Genomic DNA, 12,800 nt, shown 5'->3' with positions numbered 1-12,800 from the left:
ACGTGACGACCCAATTCGGAACGAGGACGTGATCTTCCAGGTTTCTTTCAATGATGCCACAGCACCATCTAGTGCTCCGGTGCACCTGCTGTAACCCAAGCTCACCGTTCATGTCGTCGCACTTGGAGTTGCCCACGTTGAAGCAGGAGGTCTTCATGTTGGAGGGCAGCACATTCCACCACTTGTACTCATAGCCCAGAGCTGGCTCTGTGCCAGCTGGGCACTTCTCGCACCCTAGAAAAGGAAGGCGATATCTGAGAGGTCACCAATCCACCATATCACTGTGAACCAAACACAGATTAATAACATAAACAATAATGCAACAGCATATTAGAACATTCTACTACACACACACTGTCTGAAACCGCTTGTCCCAACACAGGGCGCAAGGCTGGAGGGGGAGGGGATACACCCAGGACGGGATGCCAGTCTATCGCAAGGCACCCCGAGCAGGACTCGAACCTCAGACGCACCAGAGAGCAGGACCAGGCCAAGCCCACTGCGCCACTGCGTCCCCCTGCAAGCATTCTACCACATAACTGGCAATGTATAATATACCAGGGGATGTTTTTATATCACAGTTAAAAAACAGGCATCTTGAAAAGAGTGATGTTCGACATTTCTGTATACAAGTAATCTGATGCAGCTTTTCCCTTGTACCAGGCTGTTAACTCGCCATCAAGAGATACACTCAGACACAGCAATCAAACACAGAATTTCGTGGCAGCTCTACCGGGAGGAGCCGTATTTCCCACTGATCTGCTGTGGTTCACAGCGGTGTGAGACAGCACAGACGCATCATTCAACCCTTGGGTTGCGATCAAGACAGCTTTCTACTGCTGTTGCTCCAGCCCCAAAGTGGGCAAAGTATTATAATTGTTTAGACACCAAACACTATATATAAAACACTACTAATCACCTAATGTTGTGCTACACCTATAACCAACTTCATTCCTAGTCATTTTTACAATTTCTATACTTCTTTCTGGAATTCACTGCTTATGGACCTCATTTACCTGCAATGATACCATTTGCACGCATATGTATGTGTGTGTGTGTGTGAATCCCAAATGCTGCATCTGATATTTTTTGTCTGGTGTGGATGATGTCATGAAGCCTTATGGCAATTAGATCAAAAAAACCATATTTAAATTTTAATTTAAATTTGTAAATGGGTCACATTTGAATAGAAGACAACTATGCACAAAAAGGGTATGCCTTAGACCGAGGGTCCTAGCTGCAAGGGGTCAAAAGTGAATAATACTGATCTCTAGTCATCTCCTGGTAAAACAATTAAAGAGACAGAAGCAGAGGCATTAAACTGACTTTTTAAATTTCTGAGAGTTTCAAGAAAAGTGATGAAATGCATATTTTGCAAATAATTCAAGTACTGAACACATAGCTGGGTCACATGTGAATCCATGCAGAAGGTGGAGCTTCATCAGGAATCCGATGGGATGTGCGTTACCTCTGATGCCATCGGAGAAGGTGCCTGGAGGACATGGGAAGCAGCTGGCTGAGTTGTAACTGTAGAAGCCTGGGTTACATGGGGGACAAGGCTCTCGCTCGCCAGAGGGGGGTAGTGTCACCGCTCCAGTCACGTTCTCCAGACAGATTTTGGGCTCGATCCACTTATAAATGACCTGTGTCTGACAACAGACTGCTTCTGAGACCCCGACCCTCATCATTTTACTAAGTGAGCCTGCCAACATTACACAACTTTATGACTAAAAACCACTTTGATGTCTTCATAGAGGCCCCCCTGTCTGGGCATGAAAAGACATTTTACATCTTATGTAGTCTTCCCCACCCCACGTTCCTGAAAAAAAAAACCCTTACTAAGATGAACTCTCCTAAATCACAGCTATAATTACCATTAGTTTCTGCAGTAAAACTGTTATGTGTTACTGGGCCTGAATACTGATGTCCATTTATGCTAAAATTTCACCACATCCCATTAAAATGGACAGTTTGTTCAATTGTAACCATTACTCATCATAACACAACATAAAAATGTTGTTTCCCATCATTAAATACAGTATAATACTGTATAACGGTCCACCTGCTCTCGCTCGCATAGCTGTTACATACTGCACATTTAACAGTCACAAACAAAACGCATACATATGATATTCGATGTTTATATATTAAATAGGAGAAAAGAGTCTGCTAAATGAATAAATGTAAATTAACCTTAAAAAACAACAGTAAAAACAAAAGAAATCAATGAAAACAAATACAATGGAAGTAAATGAATCCGCAGTACCGGAAAAAGCCTTCGCTGTTTAGACAGTCTAAACAAGGGTCCAAACGGGAGTCATGATTACCAAGATGCAGTAGGTGAAACTAGCAAACAAGGGCCAACGGAGGTCGAGAACTTAATGCAGCATGAGCTGAACGGTAAATGAAGAAAATCTAATGGTGCTGAAGAAAAACTTCCTAAGCTGAAGTCAGGGTATTAAATGAAACTCTTTGGAAAGTTGAACTGTCAAAACCCGAATGGGTGTACTTTGGGGCACTCAGGGGTATGACTATTTTTAACACATGTGCACGTAATCTTACTTTCCCATCACTGTCACAAGGCGTGTGAATCTGAAAGTAGTCCTTCTCTGTGCACGCTGACTTCTCCTTGCACTCCGCTGACCCCTCAGCTATGGAGAGCAAGAGAAAGAAAGACATACACTGAAAGCGCAAAGGGAGGACAGCTGGTGATGTTAAACGCAGTCTCCTCTAGAGCACATAACCAGTCCCAGGTTCCAGTATCCAACCAGGCAAGCAGAGCAATACAATGCATGCAAACTACAGTGAGCTGGAGGAACTGAGAACCATGGCACCAGGCAGGACCACAGCTCATCAAATACTTATTCATTTAGGTGACACTTCACACTCTGGTGACTTACAATGTTAAACCGCTTGCACTGATTTACCCATTTATACAGCAGAGTAATTTTTAGTATATAAATTCAGGGTAAGTACCTTGATCAAGGGTATTCTAGCAGAAGAAAGGATTCAAAACCTGGGTTCTGAGTGTAAAAGAGCAGCTCTAACCACTACACTATGTCTTACTCCTGTATGGCAGTTCTCAGAAAGAATGACGACCAGATATCTTTATTTAAGAGAACAATTAAGACTGTTCGAAAAGGCAGGATTCTGGAAGGGTTTCTAGTGGTGAATTCAAATGGATCTTAGCCTGTGTGGAGTTTCTAAATTTTCCCTTTGTTCAGCTGAGCCTCCTCCAGGTGCTCTGGTTTCCTCCCATAGACCAAGGCATATGCTTAAGGTGAATTGATGACTCTAAATTGCCTGTAGTGTGTGAATATGCGAGTGAATGAGAGTATTCCTCTGACAGACTCCAGTTTTATCCAGGGTGTCCCCACCTTACACCCTTTGTCACTGGGATAGGCTCTGGACCACCTTGACCCTGCATGGGACAAGCAATTATGGCTGAATGGATGATTCAAAGTTCCTGGTGGAATTTAGTGCAGTTTCCTGGTGTTTTACGGTATGCTGAGTGCTATTACTAATTCCCATGTTGCACTGTTGCAGATGTTTTTAAAGGGAAATGTCACCAGCTTTATTTTCATTTCATGAATAAAGGTCCATTTTTATTAGAGCTCTTAATATCCCATGCCTAAAGCCAAATTCCACTCCACATATCACCAAGATCCACGAACTTTCAGTTTAGTTGTGGGCATCACCATCATTTGTCTGTCAAGCAATTCACAGAAGATATGAGCTGAAAGGTGACCTTTAAGCATAGAGGCAGTGCCCCCACAGAAATAATGGGCAAGACATGGGCAACCCTCTGACTCTGACTATATATATCTGCTTCCTTTTCCCATGTTTCCAGGCAAATGTGTCATGCACATATCAAGAATCCAGTTTTGAGTTTCACTCCCACCATGTATCATTTATAGACACAGTCCATGGAAAACAGCCCTGTATTGTCCAAGGGCTCTGACCACTAAAAGGCATGTGAATACACATCTCCTGTGATCTGAAATCTGCAAGTGATGCTATACGTGGCTTGTTACATGTTGACAGGGACATACGTGAGTACTGCGTCTCCTTGTCACACGGGGTGCAGGAGGTGGCGCCTTTGCTCGAGTGGGTGTTCCTGGGGCATGGCTCACAAGTCGAGGAGCCTGGCGCCCTGCTGAAGGTGCCCGGCTTGCATTGGAAGCACTCTGATGTGTAAGCCACCCCTAAGAGACAGGAAGTCAAAGAGTGCTTTGAGGAACCCTCTGAGCTGGTTAGGGCATGCAGAAGTTCCTCACGGAGAATAAAGAAGGTCAAGTTCTCTTACCCTCAATATGAATGTTCTTCAGAAGCACAGGCTTAAGGGCTTTAGTCCCAAGAAAAATCCCGGTGGTCCTCCAGTACAGGATGTTGGTCCCGGAATTTAAATTCACCTTGAAAGAGGAAAAAAATGCTAGATGATGCTGATGCGACATTAATAAGCAACATTCTGTGCATCGTTACAAGCTATCTTTACATAATTTAACATAATTCGACCATGCAACCGTCTGTCACAAGTTTGTCACCAAAAATGTACCATGGTCTTCTCTGGAAAATCAAAGACAGTGAGATGTACCTGATGAACACTAACAGAAGACTAGGATCTAGTCCTAAAATTCCACTACATACCACAACATACAATCGCTGTAAAGATCAAGTTCAGTTCCAAATATCCCAGTAACTGGATGTATGTATGTATGTATGTAAAGTATGTATGTAAAACAGAGAATGAAAGTAGTAAAAGGAGCCTACAGTATGTCCCCCCCATTCTCCATTGTTGGTCAGCTTTATCCACTTTTGGTCTGGTGTTTGGTCCATTTCCTGGCATTGATCATTTTGAATCTGCAAAAAAAGAAAAAAAAAAAAAGAGAATACAAAATTCTCAGGCCAAAACTAGCGTGGGACAGTTCAGAACTTCCCTTCTCGGCTCAGTCTCCGGTTACAGTTTACTATGTTCTTAGTGCAAAAACAAATTTATCTATACTGCTCTTCAGTGCCCGGTCCATTCTAGCAGCAGAAGGTGAAAGAGAGACTCACAAAGAACTCAAAGAAGATGTTGTTGTCCACATACTGGTACTCAAAGGAGACCGAGCCCTGCTTCTTCAGGTGCACGGCATAGATTAGGGACACGGTGCAATCATCCCGATTCGACTCCAGGTAGCTCCCCTTCGGAACCCAAGAGGAACTGGAAGAAGAATATCACAGACCTCCTAAGGACCTCAACCTCCAACTTCAGTTCTAGGGACACTCATTGGTGGCACAAAAGGACAATCTTCAAAGAGGACCCGTAAAGAATTCTGTGATGTTCAGTTCAATGTCTTACAAGGCAACAATGACAAGTTTTAGAGTACACCCATATAGGTACTAGAGTTTGAGCAATTAGACAACATTTCTGGTCACCATCAGGTCTTTGGCTATGAGAAAAGGACCATAGTGTCATTTACTACTGAAACACATCAGCCTCTCCCCTAAAATTTTGTTTTAGAGCATTGTAAACAAGTTTAAACAGATTCATAGATTTAAATGGATGAGCTACAGCAGCAGAAGACCACAGTGGCTTCACCTCCTTCAGATGGGGCTCCAGTGCACATGCAGTTACCAAAACCGAATGATTGAAGAGTGGAAAAAAGACTTTGCCTGGTCTGTCCAATAAAGCTTCTGTATTCATATACTGGTGTAAAGAGAATGGTCCATGGACCCATCCTGCCTGATGTCAGTACCGAATGGTGGTGGTGGTGCAATGCAGTGGGGTATGTTTTTTCGGCACCTATTAGAGAATCATTTAAAAGCCACAAAGTACCAAACATGGTGTTGACCAGGTGCATCCCTTCATGACCAGTATAGCCTTCTTCAAATGGATTCCTAGGTTTATTTGGTGTACCAAATAAATATCTTCACTTTCAGTCTGTAATTATTTGAACGTGAAACTATGAGACATTAACTATCTATATTTCTCATCTTTCCAGGCAGATATTTATACAGTGGGATAAACTTTGATATGCAAGACTGTTGCCAAATCTTATTAGTTGGGAATCATGCTTTGAAATGAGCGGGCGTGTTACCGAGCAACTCCGTGAAATGTGGAGACACCATTGTGTAGTACGCACTGTTCTGTTCCGACAGAGCAGCTGAGCAGGAAAATGGCACCTCCTCAAATTTTCTGGATGTGTTTGCAATTATTTCAGAGGATGAAACAATCCAGGAATAGAGAGTCTACTAGGTTTCATCGAACATTGTCAGTTGGAAGGATCCTTCAATTCTAGCTAACTTTAAGTCAAAAATACAGGCAGTGTTTGGGGGGGACGCTGTGGTGCAGTGGGTTGGACCAGGTCCTGCTCTTCAGTGGGTCTGGGGTTCGAGTCCTGCTTGGGGTGCCTTGCGACAGACTGGCGTCCCGTCCTGGGTGTGTCCCTTCCCCTCCAGCCCTACGCCCTGTGTTGCCGGGTTAGGCTCCAGCTTGCCGCAGCTCTGCTCAGGCTGGGACCCCAGACCCGCCACACAGCGGGCCCCAGCCAAACCTGCTGCACCACCGCGCCCCCCCACTGAGTTAGTTGCATATTGACAAATTCCAATAATTTATTCCAGCACCTGGTTCTAAATTCTTAAATGCTGATAAAGCCACACATACATAATGACACAAATACAATACCTGGTTTAGTGAGCTGTGAAGTAGGGCAACAGCTTCACAATTTAGAACAGACTCCCAGCGGGATTGATCTCATTTCCAAATCATAAGAGAGATAAGCACGTTAATCATTACTGTTAAACTCCCGCGGCCTAATTATGCTCAAATGTGAAATAGGGCACACGAGAACTACATGAAGTTAAAAACACTTTCCGCTACAACCCAAGATACAGTTCTTCAAGCAGACCCTCGGAAACACACAATAATGACGTGAAAGGAGGGACTAATGTGGAAAGTATGAATAAGAGAACGTAAGCCAGAGCGCTGACCACCATGCAATCCAGTAGTTCTCTCTCTGTGTTTCAGATGGTGATTTTTTTTTTTTGATTTTCATACTTAAGGTTGGGATATTATCCATGCTGCATAATGTGATCATTTTCATTTGCAACCTAAAACAAATGTATGTTTCGGTTTTGCGTAAAAGCAAACTGTGGTGCAGACCATGCATAGGTCCTTAGCGCATCCAGTTTGGCTGTGAGTTTATCTAACAGACACTCACTTTTTGCAGGCATGGATCTCCTCGACCCCAGGGCTGCTGTCCAGGTAGGTGGCCAGACTGGTGAAGCCGACAGGGATGTCATCCCACTCGTCGAAGCGAATGCCACTGCCCAGTGAGTAGGTTCCAGCAACGCATGGTGTGCACTGCTGGGCCGACATCTCCAGGAACTCGCCGGCATCGCAGGAGAATGCTGAAAGGGTCAGTATAGATCGGAACTGAGCCGAAATGCTTACATACAAACCACAATCATTTGTAGACACAGGCAATTAGGAAAAAACAGTAAAAAAGAATATACTCAACAACCTCTGTGAAGCTAGACAAAAGTAGACCATTACTGTCCTTTGAGTACCAGTATGTAGACCTTCTTGTCTGGATCAACATTTACGCTTAACAACAAGGCAATAATAATAACTGACTACATAATGGGATTGCTCAGATCAAACACAGCTCTCGACATAACCTTCCTCGCACATACAGTATAACCACACAATCTTGGCCCTAACGTGTTGGAATGAACTCCCCCTGTCTCTCACAGCTGCTGAATCCCTTCAAGCGTACAAGAAGGTTCTGAAAACCCATCTTTTTCGGACGCACTCTCTTTTCTGGAAGAATGATTCCTTCTAACAGAGGCACACTGAATTTATGATGCAAGTACCCAGTCGATGAAACATCCTTCGCTCTGTTCTTCTGACATCTAACATTCTGACATCAATCCTATTATGTTTACGGTACGAGAACATCTTCATACACAGTGTAGTTTGCACTTCATATTTAGGCAAATGTCTGAATCTGAATCAGTCAGATAAACCCAGCAAATATAGATTATGACTAGATTCATACTATCAATTCACTGCTATAAAACCCACTTAAGTCACTGCTTTCTGGCGAAAACAAACGGAAGGACTGAGGTACGAATGTGAAATAACATACTTATTCTAGAAACACCTTCCTTGTGCATCATCCATTGAGACTCCAAGTAATGCTCTACATTCTCTCCTGTTAGCACCTGTCACCCATCTGATGGTGAACGTGCAGGAATTTCACTTCAATAGTGGCTCTACTTCCATCCACACGGATAGAGCGACGCCCCAGTGTAGGAAGGCCCTGGGTTTGGAACTGTGAGCTGTTGTTATAAAAAGAAAAGTACATTACAAGTGGGTGCCCTCAGCACATGCGTGACCAAGACAATATCCAGCGCCTGTCAAAGTGACCTTGGTGATAAGCACAGAAAAAGCCGATCAAGAAACATCCTCCCAGAGAGCTGGGAATGAACCCGGCTGAACTTGAACGACAGTCCTCCATGTATACTGCAGCCGGTGGTCTGATAGTGAGCCAATCTGTTCTCTGTCCCCAGTGTGGCAGACTGCCAAACAGAAATTCACAGGAACCCTGAAGAAAGCCTGGAATATGAGTCCTATAAGTACATGTTGTATGTATTCATAGAGCTGATGCTTTTCTCCCATGTGATGCGCAACAAGAGTAAAAGAGTGCAATTCCAGACGTGTCAAGAGCTTCACATGCAGACATGTGATTGTTGAAGCGCAATCAGCCTGTATACAAACACAAAGGTAATCGTGACAGATGCTGCGATGCAGTGTTACATTTACATGTATTCATTTAGCGGATGCTTTTCTCCGAAGCGACGTGCATCTCGTAGAAAACACAGTTGGTGCATCACCTTAGGAGAAAGAGACATAGCAGCAGATGTGTGATTCTGAAGTACAGTTAGCTGTAAGCAAGTAAGCTTAGTTAAGCAAGTAAACTGTTAGTTAAGCTACAACTTAAGCAAGCAGCTGCATGAAACTTGAGCAGAAAATCGCAAATTCCGAATCACCGTCGTCGTAGTTTTTTTTTTTTTTTTTGAGATAAATATAAACATTTACATTACGTTGCAGGAGTGGCTCATTAAAGGATTGATCCGAGCATGTATACCTTATGGGCTTCAACATTTATGCTTTACATGAACTTATGAGATCATGGGCGAAGTGAGTCTGGAATCCTGTGGAGGGGTTAGGTGATCAGGAGAGAAGTGGGTCTGAAAGAGATGCGTTTTGAGACCGTTATTGAATACTAGAAGGGATTCAGTCGTTCTGAGGGAGAGTTCATCCTACCGCATTGGAGACAAAAACCAAGAAGCTATAGATGTTGAGTTTTACATTTATTCACTTAGCAGACGCTTTTCTCCAAAGCAACTTACAATGGATACTATGTAGTGTTACCAGCCCACACACCTTATTCACCGCGGTGACTTACACTGCTAGATACACTGCTTACACTGGGTAACTCATCCATACATCATTCACACACTATGGGGGAACCTGAACAGCATGTCGTTGGACTGTGGGAGGAAACCAGAGCACCCAGAGGAGACCCACGCAGAACATGCAAACTCCACACAGACTGAGCAGGGATCGAACCCACGTTCTCTCGCACCACCCAGGCGCTGTGAGACAAGAGTGCTACTCGCTGTGCCGCTGTGCCATCCGTATGTTTGCCAAGACACACCAAAAAACATTTCTGAAATCCAGCTGTGTGAGCCTTCTGTCATAGCAAATAACATTATGAATTCTATAATTATACTTGAGCTCTTGACACATGTTGTGAATGTTCACATTATAATTTAACATGCTCGGTAAAATGGAATAAACGCAGTTTTGGACCTCTTAAGTGTGGGACCTCCAAGCAACCTGAGGTGGTGAAACGTAGAGGTCTTGCTGGGGTGGATGGAGTGACCAGGCCCTGAAGTTACAATTATTTGCCCATATATACAACTGTATAAGTTCTACTGAAAAAATTTAGGGTCCAACAGCAGGAGCTGGGATTCAAAAGTGGCTCTTTTGAGTGCAAAGTAGCAGCTCCAATTACTGTGCTCCCTGCTGCTGTCCCACTAAGTAAAAAGACCAAAACTCACTCACATCATCTGAAACCACTTGTCCCATACGGGGTTGCGGGGAGCCAGAGCCTAACCTGGCAACACAAGGCGAAGGGCCAGAGGGGGGAGGGGGACACACCCAAGATAGGACGCCAGTCCATCGCAAGGAACTCCAAGCGGGACTCGAACCCCAGACCCACCGGAAAGCAGGACCCGGTCAAACCCACTGCGCCACCACGCTCCCTAGTAAAAGACCACAACTACATTAACAAAAAAACAGGTCTGATCACACATCAAGTGTGGAACAAGACTGCTTTTAAACAAATTCGCTGAGCTTCTGACGCATTTTCAGCCTGAAGAAATTCCACTCCGCTGATACGGAAGTGACACAATGCAGCTCAAGTCCTAGAGCAGTCAACAAGTGACACGTGTTCTTGACACAAAACCCAAAAACAGACTTGAGTCAGATATGCATGATAATAAAAACAGAGGATCCACTTACTGCAGTCTGTACCGCTGACAGGGTCTGGCAGCCCCGTGCACAAGTCCTGCTTGCGAGGGATCGCCACTCTCCACCGAGAGCCTGTGCCGTCACACTCTGTGTATTCAAAGTGGTAGTCCATCTGCAAGAAAGCAGAAACACAGCAGTCGCTAAACCCAGAATTCTCAGTTCTCTCTGCAAATTATACATGGGGCACCAATTGTGACACAGCTGACAAATGACAGCGTTGAGCTGGAGAACGAATAGTTTTTTAACGAGAATCAGTGTTGCAATGTGTATCTTTCCACTGAGTTAAATTAATGTTTCACTTGGAAAGCATAAAAAAAACATGAAATGAAGTATGGGAATTAAATCAGAGTAAATCATAGCTTTGCAGTACCATGTTGATGTTGAACTGGGAAACAGATACAATGGATCTCCTGCTATACTGTGCATCTCTCACCACGGTCTACTGTGGCTTTTCCACCCGTCTCTCATATAAACCACACATCAGCGTTGATGAAAAGTGTAACAAAGCAAATTTTCTTCCCGAACAACTGAAAAATGTACTTAGAGATGGAAGGCAGAATACGAATGTTATTAATGTAAGAACGGTGCTTTAGAAAAGAAAGATTAAGGTTCAAAGGTGTGTTTTGTCAGTGGAAAGGAGGAAGAGCTCATCCCTGGTTTACAGAAAGCTCCCAGCCTGTTAAATGTGCAGCCAGAAAAGCAGATACCCCGGCGACACAGGCCTTTAACCGCACCAGCAGTTATCCGCATGGAGCAGGAAACAGGAGCAGCAGCTGCTAAAGTCAGAAAGGAAAACAGTGCAAACATTTCACTTCCCTACAGCGTTCTTTCTGCATGTGAGATCCCTGGGCATAGCAGCTGAGTTACTTAATGAATTTATTTCTTCTGTGCCAAAGCCACTTACATCTACATTTATTCACTTGCACTGATTCATTCAGCAGATGCTTTTCTCCAAAGTGAATTGCAGTGATTGCTATGTGGTACTTGGCTGACTCCTTCAACCAAGATATATTACCCTGAACTCTATATGATCTTTGAGCTATGGAGAAACTTCATGTTCCAGTTTTATTAACCTCATCACGGATGACCAGAGCAACTAAATGTAGGTGACAGGTCAATGTTGTGCCCATCACTATGGGTGCCTTGAGGGTGTATGCCCAGGTGCAGCTCTGCAGAGTATCTCAAAACAAGGTGATGGTGAAAGGTCCAGATACACATAGCTTTAAATGGAAACATGCCTGAGTGTGGATGAGTCCTCATCTTGACTTCAGGGGCTTATCTCTGACCTCGACCCTTCTCTCTGCTGTAAGCCAGGACTCACATGTGATAAATCGTGGACACCCTGGACTCCCCCTAAAATGCTCTGCCCCAATGCACTACCGAGTCCAGGCATGCCTTCTGTTTTGTGAGACTACATTCACTCTGAAGTTAGTTGGCTTTTATTAGATTAAATTTTTTTTTTTTAACTGACACTTTTCTCCAAAGCGACATACAATGAAATACCATTTAATAGAGCTAGTTTTACTACAACAATTCAGAGTAACTGTGTGTGTGTGTGTGTGTGTGTGTGTGTGTAAGTATAGGCACATCTTCATTAAATGTCATTAACTGCTTATCTTGAGCAGGGTCGCGACGAACAGGACACTATCCGGAAAACACTGTGCACAAGGCGGAGGGTGGGGATACCCTGGACAAGATACCTCTCACACACAGATTCACTCACCCATTCACACAATGAGGGCAATTTAGAGTTACCAGTTCACCTGATTTATTTGGACTATAGGAAGAAACCAGAGCACCCGGAGGAAACCCGTGCAGACACAAGGAGAAGATGCAAACTTCACACAGACCGAGCAGGAATCGAACTCACATTCTTTCACACCGCCTAGGTTGCTCGTTGCGCCACCATGCTGCCTACACACACACACACACACACACACACACACACACACACACACACACACACACACACACACACACACACACACACTCTTCCATATTTCTTAAAAGAAATATATATGTTTAAACCATTGCCATCTTCTTTAAACATTACAGTCTAACAAAATTGAACATTTTATTAGTAAATAGCACATCAACCCAGACAAGCGACCAATAACCTAAAGTAGCTACAATAAAGGACAATACGTACATTCAAGAAAAGCCTCGCCAAGAAAAAAACTGGAAAACAATCTATAAGAAGTAAGTAAAGCTCAGC

At 43.8% G+C, this 12,800-nt stretch overlaps 1 protein-coding gene across 1 annotated transcript in view; it reads right to left on the bottom strand.

Annotated features, from left to right (window-relative positions):
• Positions 1-12,800, bottom strand: part of elapor2b (endosome-lysosome associated apoptosis and autophagy regulator family member 2b) — a 32,621-nt gene that overhangs the window by 15,130 nt on the left and 4,691 nt on the right. Inside the window, exons 2-10 of the mRNA XM_029248960.1 lie at positions 10,577-10,697; positions 7,203-7,392; positions 5,056-5,203; positions 4,771-4,860; positions 4,307-4,412; positions 4,053-4,205; positions 2,563-2,651; positions 1,469-1,649; positions 106-234 (exon numbers count right to left, since the gene is read on the bottom strand). Coding sequence (XP_029104793.1) covers positions 106-234; positions 1,469-1,649; positions 2,563-2,651; positions 4,053-4,205; positions 4,307-4,412; positions 4,771-4,860; positions 5,056-5,203; positions 7,203-7,392; positions 10,577-10,697 — 1,207 coding nt within the window. The remainder of the gene's footprint in view (positions 1-105; positions 235-1,468; positions 1,650-2,562; positions 2,652-4,052; positions 4,206-4,306; positions 4,413-4,770; positions 4,861-5,055; positions 5,204-7,202; positions 7,393-10,576; positions 10,698-12,800) is intronic.

Source organism: Scleropages formosus, chromosome 24 (assembly GCF_900964775.1).
Source record: "Scleropages formosus chromosome 24, fSclFor1.1, whole genome shotgun sequence".
Lineage (NCBI taxonomy): Eukaryota > Metazoa > Chordata > Actinopteri > Osteoglossiformes > Osteoglossidae > Scleropages > Scleropages formosus.
Note: the sequence above shows the minus strand (reverse complement) of the source record. Positions and strands in the feature narration are given on the sequence as shown.